Source organism: Cibotium barometz, chromosome 55, assembly GCF_041138505.1.
Source record: "Cibotium barometz isolate CiBa-2024 chromosome 55, ASM4113850v1, whole genome shotgun sequence".
In the NCBI taxonomy this organism is placed as follows: Eukaryota; Viridiplantae; Streptophyta; class Polypodiopsida; order Cyatheales; family Cibotiaceae; genus Cibotium; species Cibotium barometz.
Window position 1 is genome coordinate 36,864,578 of NC_141100.1, and position 21,928 is coordinate 36,886,505.

The following is a 21,928-nucleotide window of genomic DNA, read 5'->3' on the forward strand; positions in this document are numbered from 1 at the left end:
CTCCCACTCGGGGGAGGTACGCCATTGGGTACGGAGTTACTCACAGACTAGTATGGAGCTACTAGTGTGATGATAGTGGGTACGTAGTTACTCACTACTAATACATAGCTGCTAATAAAATTAAGATCCTTGAGTGAAAGATACTCTAGATCAACATTTTAAATTACCGAACCACAATCCATGAGTATCGAGGTACTCATAAATATGTTGACGTTACTCAAATCGAGGGACCGATTTGTTCGATGGTATGGAATAAGCAAGGAGAGTGGAGTAACTTAAAAGTTACACATCACTAGTCCTAGTGAGTTGTCGAGGTCATCCATAGTTTGATGATCCCCTCTACCTATCAGACAACATTCAATTTTGCAAGCCCTGGCATTTAATCCGTAGTGATTATGAGTTTGGTGTGAGATATGGTTATGAAGTTCTTACAAGAGTACTCGTTTATTTGCTTGTCATTGGTTATAGCTTGGTAGAGATTGCCACCTGTGATGGGTAGGTAGCTTTGCCGCTATAATGAGGAGGCAGCAAATAATGTTCTCATAGTTATACTTCATACCAACACCAAACAGGGATAGGATGAAATTCCTAAGTTCATCATCACGAAGTACTATGATGTTTGCATTTATATTGAATGTATGATGTAATGAGACATTGGGCTGGTGTAATTACCATCAATTATCTAGCAACCTATGGCTTCGCAGCAAGCTCAGTCATTATCTGTGGATTGATAATGTGGTTATTAGTAGTTTGGAATTTTTCTTGATAGATGGTACAACCCACCCAAATAATTCATAAGTGTGTAACCGCTTATGAAGGGTAATAATATGCAACAATGAAGCACTTTGTTACAAGTGTGAAACCACTGATCTGTTGCAAAGCAGTTTATCAATAGTACCACCATATGTGCGGACACTATACCACATCTTCGTTGTTTTGCAAGATGTTTAAAAGTTTCTTGGAAGGACTCAAGAATATAACATATGATATTAAACACGGTCTAGATTTGTTCTTGGACCTATGACACTAGCGCGTAGTCCGCTTGAGAGTAGAGTTTTTGAGGACAAAAACCTTTTTTGAGGGAAAGGAGGGATATCCTCAAATATCACATAAACTCGAATAGTTCTGTGAGTCCAGACAATACTTGAAGGGATGTGTCTAGTAATAGCAACAAAGAGTTGTAAGTGATTGGATGTAACTCCAGACACCCGTAGTGGTGCAAGAATCTTTATCAAACATCTCCACATACTATATGGTCTGCCCGCAGATATAGTATGGCATAAGAGATAGGAAGTTTGATTGTTATATTTGAAGGAAATTTTTCAAAACTTACATTTACTCTTAGTTAGAGTGGAGTTTAACCATCCGTAGATTGATGGTAGTTAGAAATTCAACAAGATTCTAGAGCATATGCTTGTGCAAAGATGTTACTCTAAGAGAGAAAGTATCTCTCAGCTTTGGAACTAATCCTTGTGATGCATTATTAGATTGGCTCTAGTTTATTTCTCCTATGGCCGTAGAGCTTTCCAAGGAGAAGTTTTAACAAGTTGGTGATGCAACATGGTAGCGTAGTCTACAAATATCTAGTAGCATAGTCTAAGAACTTGCACTACTAGAGTGCTCTCCAGTACATTAGCTTCTGTGCTAATGACATGATGCAAAATCAAGGCATGAAATTTGCCTTGGGGTTTTGGTTGAAATACCAAATCACGGCTTGTGTGAGTACTACTAGACATTTGCTTACCAATGACTTCCCCAGTTTGTTTTCGAGGACGAAAACTCTTAGAAGGGGGGGTAACGTAACGCCACTACGGGCGTTACCACGAGAGGGGACGGCCTCTGGCTCACCACCCAGCCATAGAGGAAGAATGGAGATTGCCCTCATCCCCCAGGCTATATAGTGTGTGGCCTGCCGTCCACACTAGCCTGGCCACCCATGACTCCGCATAGGCATCCTCTCCCACTGAACCCTGGCTGGCCACGTCCTCGGCCATCCGGTCTGCCGCCGTCGGTCACAGGCGTTATAGCCTACGTGACATTACTCCCCCCTTAAGAAGAGTTTTCATCCTCGAAAACAAACTGGGGAAACCTCTGGGAAATTGCACTACGGCGTTCCCAAGTAGCTGCCTCCTCATCCCTGTCTGTCCATTTAACAAGTACCTCCTGGTACACTTTATGTCGGGTTTGTCTGTCACGATACCCTAGAATCTTTTCAGGTTCATGTGGTATCTTTGGTGGCTCTATCAAGTCCACCAAAACCTCTGGAGAAACTGCGTTCTCTAACCCATGAGCTGATTTCTTCAGTTTACCGACATGGAAGACAGGATGGACTTGAGAACTCTCCGGTAACTCAATTTTATATGCTACGTCCCCAATCTTCTTAAGGATTTTAAAAGGACCACAATATCTTGGAGAAAGTTTATCACACTTTCCCGTTTTCATGGTTTCTGACTGCGCAGGAACCTTGAGGAATACAAAGTCACCTTCTGCAAAGGTCACCTTTCTTCGTCCTTTATCCGCACAAGTTTTAGCGCGATCCTGAGCGCTACGAATGCTCTCTCGTGCGGCTCTGAGCATATCATTCATATCTTCAAGGAAATCGTTGACAGATTGAATCTTCTCCTTTTCTAGGCCTACAGCCATTGGAGATCTCGGCTGGAATCCATACATTAACATGAATGGTGTAAATCCAGTCGCGCTGAGTGTTTGGAGCTGTTATAGGCAAACTCCAATAAGGGCAAGTACTCTTCCCAATTAGATTGCTTCTTACTAACATAAGAATGCAACATATCCTCTAGAATTTGGTTAACTCTTTCAGTTTGACCATCAGACTCCGGATGATCTGCCGTACTCATACTCAGAGTAGTATCCAACTTTTTGAAGATTTCTCTCCAAAAATGACTGTTGAACTTTCTATCTCTATCCGACCGACACTATATCTGCGGGCAGGCCATATAGCTTGTAGAGATGTTCAATAAAGAGTTTTGCCAACTCTGGCGTTTTTACAGTTTTCTTCGTGGCAATAAACTTTGCCATTTTAGTTAACTTGTCCACTACCACCCACACCGAGTCATTCCCTCGACTCGTCTTGGGTAAACCGGTAATGAAATCCATGGAAATGCTTTCCCATTTCCCTTGAGGAATCTCCAGCGGATGGAGTAGTCCTCCAACCTTAAGACGTTCATGTTTATTGACCTGGCACTTACTGCATTTCAGCACATAAGTCTGGACGTCCTTAAACAAATTAGGCCAATAAAACTGTCTTTTTACTAGTGCATAGGTCTTCTGAATCCCAGGATGACCCGCACTTGGACTATCATGACTTTCTTTAAGAATTTGGGCCCGAAAGTCACCAATAGTTGGTACACATACTCTACCCTTGTAAAGTAAGTACCCGTCGTCAATGGAGTAATTAGCATATTTCTTCCACGTGTCCGATCGAGCTCGACCGCCGCTACGGGCAATCCGACATGCCATTACAGGCTATGTGACAGCTCTTCACCTAGCTGTGAATCTCCACTTGGGTGTGACACAAGTGGTGGTGGAGTGAGCCTGTAATAGCAGCCTCACATAGGGGAGTTAACCCTTTAGGGTTGGCTAAGTGCTATTCTCCAAATCGACCCTTGCATGGTTCCTTTCTCTTCTTCTCTCCCTCTCTTGTGCAAGGTAGTATGTTTAGGTTAACAATTGATGAGGGGATTCAAGAGGGGTGATTCATAAGAAAAATTACCTTGATTTGGATGAGAATTCAAGAGGACTGATTCATAAGAAAAATTACCTTGATTTGGGTGCTTGTTGTAGGTGATGAAAGAATTTAAGAGTGCTATTTCCACCAATTTATCACCAAAGAGTACCCAATTCAGAAATCCAAGCTTGAGAAGAAGATCTTACAAAGCCACCATTTCTTTTGAACAAGAAGAACCACCAATTTGAAAATCTAGCTTGCCCAAAACAAGCTTTTGGTAAAAAGCAAGAAGAAAAATTCAAATTTGCCCATAGCTTTTGATAGGGGATTTGAGAGCCCAATTCTTCTTCAAAGAAATCCCAATAGTAACTAAAAATCTTGCTCAAGACATAGCTAAGCTATTTGGCAAGAGCATGCATAGGGGATCAAGTGTACAGATCACATGGAGGAGGAAGGAGGGCTGGAAATTTATGCTATTTTTTACATGAGGGAGAGGCATAAGATAAGTGCTTGAAAGCATGGGAACTGAACCTCTAGTGCTTGAAAGCATGGGAAGTGAACCTCTAGTGCTTGGAGAAGGTAGACAATGTGTTTGGCTATAGTTTAATCATGAGAGAGGCCATCAATTGGTTTCACATGAGCTGAGAAGAGGGTGGAAGGGCTGCATGAAGCAATGGGTGCCAGTTTCTTTAAGAATATAAACCTCACAAAAACCTACTACTCATGAAGCAATGGGTGCCAGTTTCTTTAAGAATATAAACCTCACAAAAACCTACTACTCATATAAACCTACTACTCATATTAAATGCTTTTCTCTATTAAAGTAGCATTAAAATGTCTTATTTGGATCTAATTAGCATTGATAAGGTTGGGAAAAAGGGTTCTATTCCTTCTAAAGAGAGGTAGAAGGCCACATGGCCGCACACTAAAAAAGTTACCAATTTTCAAATTTCCCAACCTTAGTGTTAAAAATATTTACTTTTTGGTCAAATTTTCATTCTTTATTCTTCTAATTCAAAATTATAATGTCAATTATAATTGAATGGAGTTCATATTATGAGTTACAGGATCAGCAAGCCTTAGGGTGGTCAAGCTAGGTAGTAATGACTAGTTGGTATGAAATATTCTGGTAAAAAAGTGGTATTTGGAGTTATTTTAAAATACTAATTTAGATAACCAAAGATAAAATACTTTAGTTTCTCAATTGAAAACATAATTAAAATTTTAAATTTTAATCTTCAAAGATTAATATTTAATAATAATCCTAGTTTCTGGCTATTAGGGAAAACACACAACCACAACTATGTTGATGAAAATATTAGTTCAAAGATTCCAAGCTTAGACTCTTTCCATACACATAGTTATTCTATTTATAGAGTCATACTTACACAGTTTCTAATTACAAAAAAGCAAATCCTGATATAAAAAGTAGTGGATGAAGTTAGGCCCAAGAGTTCAAGACCTCTTGTGAACCTAATTCAATAAGGGTAAATTTAGACTCATACTTGAGCTAGCTTTAAATATTCAAATTCAAAAATATATATCTACAATTTTACATGAACTTAACTTGCATTGAAGCTTGTACATACAGAAAGGGAGCAAGGGGTAAGGGTCGGTCAAATTCAAAAATATATATCTACAATTTTACATGAACTTAACTTGCATTGAAGCTTGTACATACAGAAAGGGAGCAAGGGGTAAGGGTCGATCACCTTACATAGTTCCTCCCTAGTCGCTCCTCATCCCCACCACCCCTCCTCCTCCCCTCCTCCACTTGCTTCCCCTCCTCCATGCCTCTCCCTCATGCATGCCCTCACCCCACAGCTACACCTCTACCTCTCCTTTCATCTACATCACACCCACATCACTCACCAAGTCTTTTCCTCATGCCACTTTTCTTCCACGCAAACTGCACGCTTCTATGAAGCTTTTTCTTCCACGCAATCTGCACGCTTCTATGAAGCATTTTCTTATGTGATTCATCTCCTCCTTAATCTGCACATCACTCATCTGAAGCATTTCCTTGTACAGCTTCTCCTCCTTGCATTTTTCAATCTCCCCTGAAATTTTCATGCCATTTTTCTTCCCTTGAGACTACTTCTAAGATTCTTATCTTCCTTACTATGCAAAATGCCTCTTCATAATATCACTAACAAGTCTCCTAAATATAGGCTACATGTAGATCTTGACTATGAGTATGCAAGCCTTTGGAGTACTAAAGATGGTCAGATTTACATAGATACCGACTTGGAAAGCATATGGGCAGATAGGAAGAGCATTGATCTATGGGACAAATGGTAGGATGTACCCAATGAATGAATCCTTTGTCATGGTTGCTTCACCTCCCTTTTAAAATGTTACTTCATTTCTATGTTTTTTGGTTGATGGAGTCAATGGTCTTCTTGGATACTATTGAAATCTACATTTCTTAGTTGTAGGTGAAGCCCAAAAAAGGTTACAAGCAAAAAATCTAATTCTACTAAGTCAAAAAGCAATCAAAGGAATCCATGACAAGTTAAGGAGCTTACTTCTAGAATAAAGGCAATGGAAGGAGAACACACTATCATGGAGAAAAACATTAGAGCACTAGAAGCTGATAAAGTTCAAGTATGTAACATCAATTTCAATGTAAAGGGAACAGCCCAAAATCTAGAATACGGCATTAGAGCAAAGCAAACAAGAACCGGTCTCCTAAAGCACGTCATCAAAAATGCAGATATCATCAAGATGTTGGATGATCCCAATAATAGGTGTTTACATGATAGTAGATATATTTCATGCATGTGAAAGTGGATGGCAAGACAATCCATAAATTTTAACGTAGGTGCCATGTTGGGTGGTTATTAGTATGTTGAAGAGTCCATGCCTACCTTGGATGTAACATCGTTTCATTACAACAAGTTCAATAACATTACTTGGACTTCCAAACGGGAAATGATAAAGTATTACGTATTGAATATGGTATGAATGCAATGGAATAGTTGTTCTTGTCATGAAGTTGGGTGAATGCCAAGTGGTCAAGTGTCACAACTTGGAGAGGGTAATCTTGACATTGATGAATAGAGAAATATGTGGTAAAGAGACATCTGAAGATGAAAGTGTGACACCAATGGATCCAAACTAAGATGAGTTAATGTAAGAAATGCCAATTGATAATGAAAGTGCATCAAGTATTGTACCAAAGAAAAAAAAAAGACATCCACAAAATATGAAAATCAAGACTCCAATCAGGTGGCTATAAAATTGGTGCAACCACCAATATCTTCTTCAATATCAGAAAAGCATCAAGTATTGTACCAAAGGGAAAAAAAAAGGCATCCACAAAATATGAAAATCAAGACTCCAATCAGGTGGCTATAAAATTGGTGCAACCACCAACATCTTCTTCAATATCTGAAAAGCATATTCCTGATCTCCACCCCAAATGTACACCACTTCTTTCATTGTCAACTTGGTCAGGGGCACATAGATATGAGCCAGATACCTAAGAAATATGTTATGCTATTTAACATGACCTATAAATCTATCTAATTCCTTCACGTTCTTAGGTCTATGGGTCTTACCAATTGCTTCCACCTTCCTTGGGTCAATGGCATTCCCCTCTTCTGAAATCATATGACCCAAAAGGACACCTCTCTTAATAGCAAAGGCACATTTTGCAAGATTCAGACTAATCATGTCTTATCTACATTTGTCTAAATAGATCCTCAAAGAAGTCAAATGCTCCATCACTTTACCAAAAATATTGATGTCATCAAGAAAAACCCTCATGAAGGAAGTTATAAAATCAAAAAAGATTTCTTAAACCATTCTTCAAAAGGTAGCAGATGCATTCTTTAATCCAAAAGTCATGACAATAGTAGCATAAACACCTCATTTAGTTATAAAAGTTTTATCCATGTCTTCAGGAGCCATTTGGACCTAGTTATAACCACTGAAACCATCAAGAAAACTATACATCTCATGTCCAACAGCATCATCAAGTAAATTATCACATAAACGTAGTGGAAAAGAGTCAATAACTGTGTGATAGCATTTAGTTTTCTATAATCTACACAAACCCTGAGTTTTCCATTCTTCTTTGGAACAATAACAATGGAAGATAATCATGTGACACTGTCCAAAGGATAAATAAAACCCACTTGAAGCAACTTACGCCATTTCTCCACCTGTTTTACATAATTAGGGTTGATCCTATATCTCTCTTGAACAATAGAAAATGCATCTTTTTTTTGATTGATCCTATGCTAATAAAACATCCCCTTCATATCTGTATAATTCCATGCAAAGACATCCTTGAATTCTTTCAGCAACTGTGTCAGATCCTCCTTGAATTGGCCACTAACATGTATACTCACCTTAACCATCTTTGAATCATCTTCTAAACCCAAATTAAAATCTGAAAATCATCTTCTTGAACTCTTACACTCCTCTTTTGGTTCTCTTGATAATCTTTTTCTGCTTGGATCATAGCCTGAAATTCATCGGATAGCTCGACTTGAGGATCTAGTCCGCCGCCCATAGATAAATCTTCTTCATTCTATTCTAAATCTTCTACATTCTGTTCTACTGATGCAGCCAGCACCAATTCTTGATTCACCCCCTCGGCTGTCAGTTGTGACTTATCTGCCACATGATACCCCTATATAACCGAATCAACAACAATCTCAAAAATAGGTATCAATGAAGGATTGAGATTCAAAAACTGGTCTTCCTCATCATCTTCAATCTCAGCAACCATATCAATACCTTGACTATTCAAAGATCTAATGGCATCCCTCACAACCACTCTGGGTAACATGAAGAGGTTAATTTTCTTCTTCCCCCGTCAAATGACTACTATTTCATCTCCCCAATCTTGTTTAATCTTAGCAAATTAGATCCAAGGAGGACCTAATAACATCAGATAGGACCTCTCCTCATCTTCCAGCCAAAACTATTTGCTCCCCTTGGACAATCTCAGTAATCATATTAATACCTTGAGCATTCAAAGGTCTAATGGCATCCCTCACAACCACTCTGGGGTAACATGAAGAGCTTAATTTTCTTCTTCCCCCATCAATGACTACCATTTTATCTCCCCAATCTTGTTCAATCTTAGGAAACTAGAGCCAAGAAAGACCTCATAACATCAGATAGGACCTCTCCTCATCTTCCAGCCACAACTATTTTCTCCCCTTGGACAATCCCCAATGGGGCTGGATGTGTCTTTGATTCGCCATCTTTACTTGAAAAGGTGCGGGACCATTTTTTTCAACCGAAACAACTTGAACATGGATTCAAAAAGTATATTAACACTAGGTCCACCATCCAACAATGCTCCTTTGACTAGCTTACCCTTAAACTCCGGAGTACACAATAGTTTATCGTGTCCCTCCGAAGGTGCATGAACACATCCTAGGTAATGTCTCACTCCTTAATTCCTAGGTAACGCTGAAGAAGGTCGATTGAGGGACAAGATTGGCAAGCTAGCTACCTACATGGTTGACCTGCTTAACCACATCAAAGAGCTTAGGAATAGCGAGCGGCGGTTTTCATGCATGAGAGTGAACTAGGACACATTGATCCCTTGTAATAGTTAACAATTAATGGTCTCATGTACTGTTTTAACTTGTTTTGCTAATATCATATCCTTCTCTGCGTTTTTAAAAACATCTAAATCCTAAATATGGGACCAAAATATTTCTTTGCTATATTAATTAATTAGTTGAGAGAAAAGAACATTAGAAAACCTTAGAGTGGATATGACTTGGGGATATGGGGCCAAAACCTTAGAGTGGATATGATTTGATGCGTGGCAAAATATTTCTTTGCTATTAATTAATTAGTTGTTGAGAGAAAAGAACCTTAGAAAACCTTAGAGTGGATATGACTTGGGGATATGGGGCCAAAACCTTAGAGTGGATATGATTTGATGCGTGGCAATGAGCGAACTTTCTCGAAGGGGAGAGACGTGTCAGAGAGGGAGAGAGTGTGAAAAAGGTTTAAGGTTTAAACCTTTGAATGCAAAGGTTTAAACCTTAAATTTCATTTAATTAATTAGTGCCTGCTAGGCACTAATTAAGTAATTGAAGGTGTGCCTAAATATGCCTTCAATTTCACCTCCATCTTTACGCCCTATCTCTTCTCCTCCATCTTTGTGTGGCCGCCCTGTCACTTCACATTCACACACATTTCATTTCAAGGGAAGTCTCCACTCAAGGCCTTCTCTCCTATAAAGGATTACAATTTCTTATCTACAACCTCACTATTTTGCTTGCCTCTCTATGGCCTTCTCTACAACCTCACTATTTCAAATTAATCTTCAGTATTCCTAAATACAAGTATAAGGAGTGCTTGAGGGGAACCTGCGACTATTTCAAATTAATCTTCAGTATTCCTAAATACAAGTATAAGGAGTGCTTGAGGGGAACCTGCGACTGTACGAACCACCATAGCACAACCTCAGGGGATGAAGTGGATTATGACGACCTGTACTCACCAATGTCCCATGATGAGGATGAGGAGGAAGAGGAGGAGGAGGAGAACGAGGAAGAGGAGGAGATCGAAAAAGAGGAGTGGGCAGAAGAGGACAAGGAAGAGGAAGAGGCATTAACATATAGTGGGGATGATGAAAATGATGATTTGGATGGTGTTGTGAAGAAGGATGGTGCTGGGAAGAAGGTTGAGGACGAGGACAGCTCTACCACAATGAAGAGCATGCTAAATAGATGCCATTCCCTTTCTGACTGTGATTTTGATTTTGATTTTACTGAGCTAGCCCTTCCTGGCTATGTGATTTGGGCTATGATCAAGTTTTGGCAGTAATCTAGTGGTTTGTTATTTCCACATTGTGGTAATTGTTAACAATTAGTTACTTTTTCCTTTCTCATCTTCATACAAATTGCAAACTATGCTAGTACTATGTTACTATTGTTAGATCTATTCTAGTACTATGTTATTACTATGTTACTATTATGTTAGTACTGTCTTAGTACTATTTTAGTCTCATGTTAGTACTGTGCCATTACAATGTTAGTCTTATGTTGGTACTGTGTGTTAGTCTTTAATCAAAAATAGTACTTAGAGCAATTAATTGTTGTCCTAGTTAATTAATTGTGCTTTCTTTGGATAGTACTGACTTAGTACTGTGTTAGTATTGTGTTAGATCTATGCTAGTACTATGTTAAATATATATTAGTACTATTATGTTAGTACTATTTTAGTCTCATGTTAGTACTGTGCCATTACAGTGTTAGTCTTATGTTAGTACTGTGTTAGTCTTTAATAAAAAAGAACTTTAATCAAACAAGTTTTTTTTAAAATATAACTTGAATTATAAAAGAAGATTTATAGAGGTCCAAAAAGTTACAAAAAGACCCAAGACTGTTAAATGAAAACCAAAGGCTAATATAATAAGTTAAAGATAGCTTTAATTACTAGGGAGCTCATACAAAAGGTGGTTTTGAGATCAAAAACATGTATCGTCATATACAGGCTATCACATTGAAATTGATTTACAGTATATCTGATTACAAAGGCCAAACCCAATCACATAACCCTACTCAGTCACCAATCCGCATATACATGAAAGGGGTTCTTTTCAATAATGGCTGTAGCCAGATCAGGAGGCGACGTCCGAATTTTGTCTTGAGCGGCAGGCCAACTTGTCAGTAATGGATCGGCTCCGATGAACTTCATGGCAGACTCGATGTTTTCCACCTCGACATATTCAGCCTCAATTACCTTTAGCAGCCTATGGAGGGGGTTTGTTTGGATTCAAACATCCCTTATTTGGCGTGTCGTCAACGAGAAGGGTATGCATGGGGTCCAATTGTATGTCCCTGTCGAGAAGGGTATGCACGGGGTCCAATTGTATGTCCCTATCGAGAAGCGAGTTGAACGGCTTTAGGAATAGGAGATCCTTAGTCCGCTTGGGATGGTATATGCCTGGCTCTTGCACACACTCGTCTTGCAAGAAGTGGAATTTTAATTTGAAGTCTGAACCCATGGTAGCCAGCTCTTTCTCTATCAAATTGGCAATCGACAGCATTAGATTTTTGTGGGCCATGCTACTCCAGGTTCCTACATCATAACGGGGCCCCGATTCGACAAGGAACTGAATCAATCCGGGCCTTAGTGACACCACGTGCTTGCCCACTCTGTGAAGGTGAAGTTTTGCTGCAATATGGGGTGGAGCTTGTTGGAACCATCTTTTGACCCCATGACTCTGTTAACATAAAAAATAAGTAGATGTTTTGAACTGTTGTTGTGCATTCACCTAACACACAAAAGAGGTACTTCTCAAAAACATGAAGTACTCAGATAAATGACAAGGTACTAAAATAATGAACTCAAGACCAACTCTTTAAAAAAATACACAACAAATTGATGCAAACTGTATTTCAAAAAGTGTAGCGCATTCCCAAAAAGGCAAAACAAAGGGGCAATACACTCATTTTGAGCCGGATCTGGTTTTGGGCAAGTGTACAGGGTCACAACCCTTTACGGGTAGGAAGGCTACAAGCTTTCCTCTTCTTAAACCCCGCAGGGACTAAGCGAGATAGTTTTAGAGTGTCACAATCAATGTCAGACATAGCCTCCTTATGCTCCTAGGCAATGACCTTGATGCATGTACCACCCTCCTCATCATGGTCCTAGGCAGTGGCCTCCTCTTGCTCCTGGGCAGTGGCCTTGGTGGATGTAGCAGTCTCCTCATCATGGTCCTGGGCAGTGGCCTCCTCATGCTCCTGGGCAGTGGCCTTGGTGGATGTAGCAGTCTCCTCATTCTCCTGGGCTTTGGCCTTGGTGGATGTAGCAGCCTCCTCATGCTCCTAGGCAATGGCCTTGCTAGATGTGCCACCCTCAAGGTCTTTGGCACCACTGTCCTTCTTTGGCATGCTCTCATCACACTAGCTTTACTCTCTTCTTCTCCACCAACCATTCCTTTTTTCTTGACTTCACACACTGGTGACTTTCTCTTCTAGGTTCAGCTTCTCGGCATCTTCAGAATCCAATGTGATCACGTCAGCTTTTTTCTCATCATTTGGATCACCCACAACATAGCCCATCACAATTAGATCAGAGCTAAAAATGTGATAGCAAAAATCAGCACATAGAGACTAGCAGGTAATAATTATTACTATAAAGGAGACCAACCTTCAAGATTGTAATAACAACAATATAATATGTAAACCAATTGTGCCATACCTTACTACCTTTGTATAACACCCGTTGTGCATTTCTTTTTTAAGAAATGGAAGTCCCTTGTGCTCGAGACACGCCTTCCACAATGTCAATGTCAGTTGGACCTAAGTCATAATTAAAATGTCAGTTGGACCTAAGTCATAATTAAAATGTATTATGTAAACCGGCATGCCAATTAAAATGCATTATGTAAACCAGCATGCCAATTAAACCTGTATTATCTAAACCACATGCCAATGTATTATGTAAACTAGCATGCCATTAAAATGTATTATCTAAAGTGCCTACCTTCACAATCTACTACCCCTTCTGGAAGAGGAGCTCCATCACTTTGAATCCTCGTTTGGGCAGCCTTGAGTATTCTGCTCAAAGCTTAGAAGCTCTTTTTCGTGGAGGGCTTTCCTTTTGCATTCATCTTCATTGTATGAGTCTCCTTACATCCTCTGTGGATTCCAAGTGCAGGGTACTTTTACCTCCTTTCTCCTCCTCCCCACCATCTATGTAGCTCTGGCATCAAAGGCACGTGTGGTACCATATGAATTGGCTTCTCCCTCATGATGGCTTGAATATGCCAGATGGGCTTTGTGCAGCTTGCCACATTAAGCATCTTGCCAGATGAGCCTTGTGCAGACCCATGCACACCTATACTGGAATCTCCCTCATGATGCTGCTTTGTGCAAATGCTTTCGAGCGTTTTATATTCAGCACGTTTAGAAGTGGATGTTACACCTGCAAGCAGTACAAACACAACAATGTATTAGTACTAAACTATCTCTTGGACAAGCTAAAAAACATAGTGCGAACACAGTACTAATAACAACCACATATAGTACTAATATGAGATAGTACTAAGTAAGCACTATGATAGTATTGAATAGTACTAACATAATGCTTACTTTGTGAGTACTAATTAGTACTAAAACAGAGTGGCTAATAGTACTAACATAATGCTTACTTTGTGAGTACTAATTAGTACTAATTAGTATTAAAATAGAGTGGCTAATAGTTACTTCAAGAGTAGTCATGCAAACTAAAAAGCTTTAAATAGTAAAAGAGTAGTTGAATGCAAACTAAAAAGCTTTAAATAGTACTAAAAAAGTAGTTGAATGCAAAGTGTATGAAACTCTACTAAAAGAGTTACAATATTAAGTACTAAATCAGTATTTTAAATGCAAAGAGTACTAAAAGTATATGAAACTCTACTAAAAGAGTTACAATATTAGTAAATTAGTATTTTAAATAGTACTAAAACTGTAATGAAATACTAGTATATTAAATTGGACCTCTGAGTTTAACAGAGTACTAAAATATATCTAAAATGGTACCTAAGAAGTACTAAATAGTTCTAGAAAGTAGTTTGTAGTACTAAGTGTGCGGACATAGTTGTTATAGAAACTTGTTAACCATATGTGGTTAACATACTCCCCTTCCTAAACTCGATCGCGTCCTCGTGATCTGTGAAGAAGGTATCAAGGAACGCTGAAAAGTGTCACACTTGGTTGGTCCTCTTGTCCCTCTGGAAATGAGAGGGGATGGGGGGGTTAATAAGATGGAAATAAGTTATTGAAGTACTGGCGATTATCTAGCTAGTTGTTTGGGCTCTTATGAATTTTGCTTTCTTGTATGTGTCCCATAGTACTCATTATTTTGTTTTTTTCCCTTTTTTATCGCCTTGGCAAATTTAACATCCTCATGGGACGAATCAGAGTACGAGTAGACTAACACGAAATACTTAATGACCAGTATCCAAGTGGTCATTAAGTGGTAGGTGGAGGTATTGATAAATGGTTAGTAAAACAAAGGTGTTAGTAAGCAAGTGGTGAGGTGTTAGTAAGCAAGTGGCGAGGTGGTAGTAAGCAAGTGGTAGGTGGTGGTGTTGATAAGCGGTTAGTAAAACAACGGTGTTATAGTAAGCAAGTGGTGAAGTGGGGGTTCTCGAGGGACAAGGAGGTAACTCGCATTGAAACTACTTGCATTCCAAGATGCTATATTGGATGGCGATGTATGTGTAGCGGTAGCATCTTCATCAAGACACCTTAATGGGTATCTTGGCTCCCTTGGGTGTTGATCTTGTGTCACGTCAGTGTTTTCTCTTTCTATTTTGTGGTTTGTGTTCTTCTGTTTTGCTGTAGCTCATATGCTTGGGACCCTGTTTTGATGAGAGTGGGAGTTGACAGTGAGGATCCATAGATGTAGCAGCTTTTGATTATGGAAGTAGAAGCTATACATTATGATTGCAATGTGCATATTGTAGTCAACTTTTGGCTTCCAAAGATAAGGTAGCATAAGAGGGTGAAAGCATGGTACGGTGTTTATACTATTGGCAAAATGCTTTAGTACTATGCATATGTAATATAGTACCTTTTTCATAAGAAAAATATTAGAGACATTTAGTGCATTTTTAATATTTGGTATGAAATCCATGCATCATGCACACTGTACGATACACTCTCTCTCTCTCTCTCTCTCTCTCTCTCTCTCTCTCTCTCTCTCTCTCTCTCTCTCTCACACACACACACACACACACATTTCTTATTTTGGATTCCCGCTATCGTTCATGTCATCCTGAAGCTTCCAACATCTCTCTAAGAGCCCTCCTGTTGCATCTCTCTCTCTCTCTCTCTCTCTCTCTCTCTCTCTCTCTCTCTCTCTCTCTCTCTCTCTCTCTCTCTCTCTCTCTCTCTCTCATTTTCTTCTCGTCCTCGTCTCATCGATCGACGATGAAGAAGGTGGTGAAGAACTCCCCTGCCAAAAGAAGCCCTTTGAAGAAATCGCCTGTGAAGAAGTCTCCCTTAAAGAGAAAGAGACCAAGGTGCAGAGTACACCAGAAAGGGGAACTTAGGCAAAGGCAAATAGCAAGGAGCCTAAGGTGCATACGAGTTCACTCCAGATTCTTAGAGGAGTGAAGCTCGGGTGGAACTTCTTCCTATGAGCCAGGCCGAAAACTTACACAGAGTTGAACAAGTGGTGGGGCTCCTCGCATTCTGGCACACGTAGAGGCTTCCACATTATAGTGGCCTCAACAAGGATTCGCAGGACGAGTTTTCAAGCTATACAGGAGGATTTACCAAGTTGACAGCATCATCAACAATGAAGTTGGCACTGTCCTTGCCCGTGCCTTTGCCTCATCACAGCAAGGAGGCATTGAGGTTGATTGGGATGATTTTCCTCAGCATAGGTGTGCTTTTCAAAGGGGAGGTACTTCTAGCAGCACATGCGTCAAATTAGAGGACCCAGACCCTTTGAAATTTGTTAAGGTCAAACACGAAACGCCATGCAAGGCTGAGAGCGAATGAGTCAGGTGGTGGTTCAGGAATAGACCTATTGACTCATGGGCACCTAAGTGCATTGCTCATATGCAAGTCACGTATAAAACTCATGAACCAGTCATTTGCAAGCCAAATTTCAGGAAGCCCCCATCGTGGAGAGCGAAGCAGAGAAGAAGTGCGACTTCGTTATAGCCACTTCTGATTGGATTTTAAGCAAAATCCAAAATTCGCAGAGAGCGAGGTGCTCAAAACCGAGTTGCAAAAAGAGGCAGAGAAGATGTAAGGAGAGCTAGATACTGCTAGAAGTGAGCTATAGTCTGCAAAGCACACTCGTATTGGTATTGAAGATGACGGGGAGCGATCAATTTGTGTAGAACATAATGTGCCTGACTAATGCTCTTTATGCTCAGGGGTTTAGTGCAGTTCATCCTGCTCCAATTGTGTATCCTTTAGCCCCTGCCAGCCTGCTTGTTAACATTTCATGGTAATATGCATTAGGTTTAGGGTTTTATGTTGTTTGTGCTTAAGAAGCTTATATTGATCTTCTTGTACATTGTCTATGCGGGTGTGTGTTTTGTGGCCTGGGCTTCAACTTGGAGGCATTGGACGTTGTGTTCACCCCTTGCATGCACACATACCATATGTTGTGTACATCACATCACTTCTCCAACTTCACACAGTGCGTGGCTCAGTCATGCAACGAAAGCATATCCAGTGACTAGATGGCTGCAATGGGTTTTAGACCCCCTATAGGTATGTGTTTTCTTAAAACTCAAAGGTTCAATTTAATGTACTACTATCTCAGTATAATTTAGTATTGTGTAGTACTATTTAGTAACTCTTTTGGTACAGTTTCATAAGTGATTAGTACTGCTTACTATTTATTACTTTGTTGTTCCTATTAATACTACTAACTATTATGTAATGGACACCCATACTATATTGTAAATCCCATCTTTTGATGAGAGAAATGCTCTAAAGATGCTCCCAAGTATTGAGCTTCAAAGGAAAAACAAGAGGATCTCGGCTAATTAGCCAAACCATAAAGAAAAGCCTTGTAAATATGTCCTGGGTGCCTCGGGTCACTTACTCCTGGGCAGCGGCCTAGTGGAAAAAGGCTTGGAACTATAAAAGCCAATATCTCTTGTTTGTAACTCACATTTTCCCCTTTATGCAATAGAAGTGGAGCGTTCTCTCTCCCTCTCTCTTGCAAATCTAATCTAGCATGTGTGGTATGCTTAGGGTTAGGGTTTGGGCTAATCGCTCATTTTCTCATGCTTCCCTCTTGCTTCTTCTCTCCCTCTTGCTTGAGTGATAAGGCTATCACCATGATCGGCTTCCGTAGAGATCCCACATGATTTTCATGAGATTGGTTGCACCACCCGTAGAATTAGGAACCACCTCGGTATGACGAGTGTGGGAGGATCACGATGACGAGCGACTATCCACACGCGATGGTGGAGCTCTTGAGCATAGCTCGAGCTCGACGGATCGGCAACTTCCCACAACACGTTAGGATTAGCTTAACATCTTTGGTGATATTATTGAGGACACTTCACAATATGTCTTGACACCTTCTTCACTTTACCGATCACGAGGATGCGATCGAGTTTAGGAAGGAGAGTATGTTAACCGCATATGGTTAACAAGATTCTATGACAACTATGTCCGCACACTTATATAATGGGTGTCCGTTCTATATTGCAAATCTCGACATTTGATGAGAGAGAAATGCCCTAAAGATGCTCCCAAGTTTTGAGCTTCAAAGAAAAAACAAGAGGATCTCAGCTAATTGGCTAAACCATAAAGCAAAGCCTTGTAACTATGTTCTAAGTGCCTTGGGTCACTCACGCTCGAGCAGCCTAGTAGAAAAAGGCTTGGAACTATAAAAGCCAATTTCTCTTGTTTGTAACTCACATTCTCCCATTTATGCAATAGAAGTGGAGTGTTCTCTCTCCCTCTCTTTTGCAACTCTAATCTAGTGGTATACTTAGGGTTAGGGTTTGGCTAATCGCTCATTCTCTCATGCTTCCCTCTTGCTTCTTCTCTCCCTATTGCTTGAGTGATTAGGATATCACCACAATTGGTTTTCACTGAGATCCCACATGATCTTCATGAGAGAGGTTGCACCACCCATAGAATTAGGAACTGTCTCAGTGTGACGAGTACGGGCGAAGATCGCAACTATCTACATGCGGCGATGGAGATCTTGAGCATAGCTCGAGCTCGACGGATCGACAACTTCCCACTACACGTTAGGATTAGCTTAACATCTTTGGTGCCACTATCGGGGACACTTCCCAACGTGCCTTGACACCTTCACCAATCACGGGAATGTGATTGAGTTTAAGAAGGGAATATGTTAACCACATATAGTTACCAAGTTTCTATGATGACTATGTCCACACTTATGTAATGGATACTCCTACTATATTGTTCTATGACGACTATGTTCGCACACTTATGTAATGGATATTCGTACTATATTGTAAATTCCATCATTTGCTCCGAAGTCTTGAGCTTCAAAGAACATATAAAAAGATTTTGACTAGTTGGCCAAACCATAAAGAAAAGTCTTATAATTATGTTCCGGGCGCCTCGGGTCAATTACTCCCAACCGATTAAATAGAAAAAGGCTTGAAACTACAAAAGTCAATTTCTCTTGTTTGTAACTCACATTCTCCCATTTACACAATAGAAATGAAGTGTTCTCTCTCCCCCTCTCTTGCAACTCTAATCTAGCATGTGAGGTATACTTAGGGTTAGGATTTAGATGTGATTAGTGCTAATATCATATTTTCTCATGCTTCCCTCTTGCTTTGTCTCCCCCTTTCACTTGAGTAATTAGTCCATCATTGTGAGCACCTTCCACGAAGATTCCACATGATCTTTTTGAAAATAGTTAGACCACCCGCAAGATCATGAACCACCTCCATGTAGCGAGTGCAAGAATATCAACTTCGAGCAACTATCTACACACACCAATGGAGCTTTTGAGCATAGCTCAAGCTCGATGAAAAGCCAACTTTCCACAACCCGTTGGAGTAGTTTGTCAAAGTTTTGTGTTGAGAAATTTGTGCAAAGATGAGTAGTTGATAGGAAAAAAAACAACATACTTAGGATGCGAACGTGTATGTGTTTTTATGAATATGAGAATATTTTTTGCCAGTTGGAGATGGGTCATGTCACTAATTCTATTTTAAATAAATAATTTTTAACTTATTTACATTTTGAAATGAGCATTTCCATCTAATTATTTGAAAAACCCTTGTTGGTATTTTATCTTTCTAGGCTAGGTCGCTTTTCTCGCAGGCTTTGTAAATATTCCTCTCTAAACATCTATTGGTTTTTAAATATTCCACTCTAAACATCCATTGGTTTTCAAAAACATTTAAAGTACACCAGCATCTGAAGTTCATTCGCACAATAAAGCTAGTTTCAACGCCAAATTCCTCTTAGATTGCCAAAGAAAACTCCTGAGCAGACATTGCTCATTACAAAGCAAAGCCCAAATTAAATACAAAGACGGCGAATTGTCTGTGCTAGTGTCATTGCTGCACCAGTCACACGCTGAGATTTGCTTGCTCAAATATATTGGCCTGCTCACTTGCAAGGTCAGGGCTCACTAAGGCATCGTTGAACTGTTGACGCACCTGCTCGGGAGTGTAAGCAAAACCGGCTACAGTGTACGCGTTGAGTAGAGAAGCGGCACCCTGACGTGCGAGAGCGCTGTATCCGTCCTGGTTGGGGTTCACTAACGCTTCCATCAGTGTCATGCGGCTGCCAAAGACGGATCCCGCCCGCCCGCCGAACAGCTTCAACAGCGTTCCTACTCCCGACAAGAAACTCGGCCACTTGCCGTTGTGACTCTTCCAAAAACTGCACGACATTCAGCACGTCAGATAAAATACACACGCAGGACAACGGTAGAACCGCATCTAAGAGCTAAACACTTACTCGCAAGAACCTCCCCCGCCTGACGGACTTGAGGTCGGAGAGCTAATAACCGGCGACGTAACAGGAGACACGATCACGGGAGGACTGATGGGAGACCCGACCACCGGAGAACTCACGGGAGATTCAACAACAGGGGATGAAGAAGGAGATCCTACCACAGGAGAGGAGCCAGAGCCTGGGCCGCTGCTACTGTAGGGTGGTGAGAGCACCGGGGAAGAGCCGCTCGATGGAGGGGTAGTGTATGCTGGAGGAGCCTCTACAACTGGTGAACTGCCGCTCGATGGAGGTGTAGAGTATGCTGGAGGGGCCTCTACAACGGGTGAACTGCCGCTCGATGGAGGTGTAGAGTATGCTGGAGGGGCCTCTACAACGGGTGAACTACCGGACGAGGACGGAGGACTGGAGTAGGATGGCGGGGAGCTGTACGTGGGAGGAGTTTGAACGGGAGAACTACCCGAGGACGACGGAGGCGAGTAGCTGGGGCTCTTCTCATGGTGGTGATGGTGATGATGGTGTTCATGGGAGGACGGAGAACTGCCGCCGTATGAAGGAGTAGAGCCTGACGGGGAGCTACCACTGGACGACGGGGGTGAGTAGGAAGGGGAGGATGAAGACGGCGAGCTTCCACTGGAGGAAGGGGGTGAGTAGGAAGGTGATGAAGTAGTGGGGGAGCTTCCCGACGGCGAGCTACCACTGGAGGAAGGAGGGGTGTAGGAAGGGGTTGATGGAGTTGGGGAGCTGCTACTGCTGGAAGGGGTTGACGTGGAAGGCGAAGAGCCGGAATTGGACGGCGATTGGTAGTATCCAAGGTGGCGAGTTGGGGTTCTGGCGGAGGCGGGCGGAAATGCGATGGAGAGGGCGAGAAGAAGAACCACCAACGTCTGAGGGAGCGCCATGGCTTACAGCTCTCTTTTCAGAGATGGAGCTACCTGCATTGCATTGCATCTATATACAAGCCTCCCGTGGACAATGCCACGTGGATCGATCGGCATGCCTTCGCTTAAATTCGGTGGTTAGTGCGTAGGTGCATCAGCTGTAAAAAAAGTATTGATAGCATTCACGGTTGAGGCGTCGCAATGGTTGGCAGCTCAGCATGGTGGCAGAAAAAATCACTGCGCACTGCAGCCGCGGTCCGCTACCTATGAAACTCTGGCGGGATCGTAAAATCCAATGAATATGGGATGGTGGACGGACGTAAATGATCCAATACCGAAAAGCTCGGTGCATTCTTGATTTGGCAGCTGTTTCTTCAACCGAAAAATTAACTTCATGTTCATGAACACGAAAAAAAACCCTGATTGGACCCTCAAATTTTTATTACCCTCGACCGAAAAATTAACTTCATGTATATGAACACGAATTTTTATTTTACAAAGCCGAGGGATGTAGCCTACACCAGTCAAGCTCAAACCCACGACCTCTTGGGTAGGATGGGTCATATGTAATCAACCACTCACGCAAGTGCCCACCACTACCTCAATTTTTTTTTAAAAAAAATCAAATTTTGAGTCAATTGTGTGATCAGATCATCAGACCTTCAAAATTAAGCCACAGTGTTTTCTTAATTGATGTGTTTGTGTTTGCTCAATAAGCATATTCGCATTTTTTAATGGCTTAAACTTGTTAAAATTTTATCTTGTTGACCCTGGTCATAGCTCAATCATATTGTTTTTTGAAGAATTACTTTTTATGACTGATCATAGCTCAATCATATATAAGTTCTTTGATGAATTATTTTTTAATGAAGTTGGTATCGAAAGTGCACAGTCGAAATTTTGTCACGAATAAGGTAGATCTTCTGATCTGACTCGTAATCTTCTAATTGTTGGCC

At 40.9% G+C, this 21,928-nt stretch overlaps 1 protein-coding gene across 1 annotated transcript; it reads right to left on the reverse strand.

The window, feature by feature from the left end:
- Positions 1-19,576: 19,576 nt before the first annotated feature.
- Positions 19,577-21,014, reverse strand: LOC147607703 (uncharacterized). Its single transcript, XM_086790537.1, has 2 exons — positions 20,098-21,014; positions 19,577-20,019 (listed from the first exon to the last, which is right to left on the reverse strand). Exons 1-2 carry the CDS (start codon positions 20,991-20,993, stop codon positions 19,704-19,706), a joined length of 1,212 nt encoding a protein of 403 aa, XP_086646663.1. The 5' UTR covers positions 20,994-21,014; the 3' UTR covers positions 19,577-19,703.
- Between the last annotated feature and the right edge of the window lie 914 nt (positions 21,015-21,928).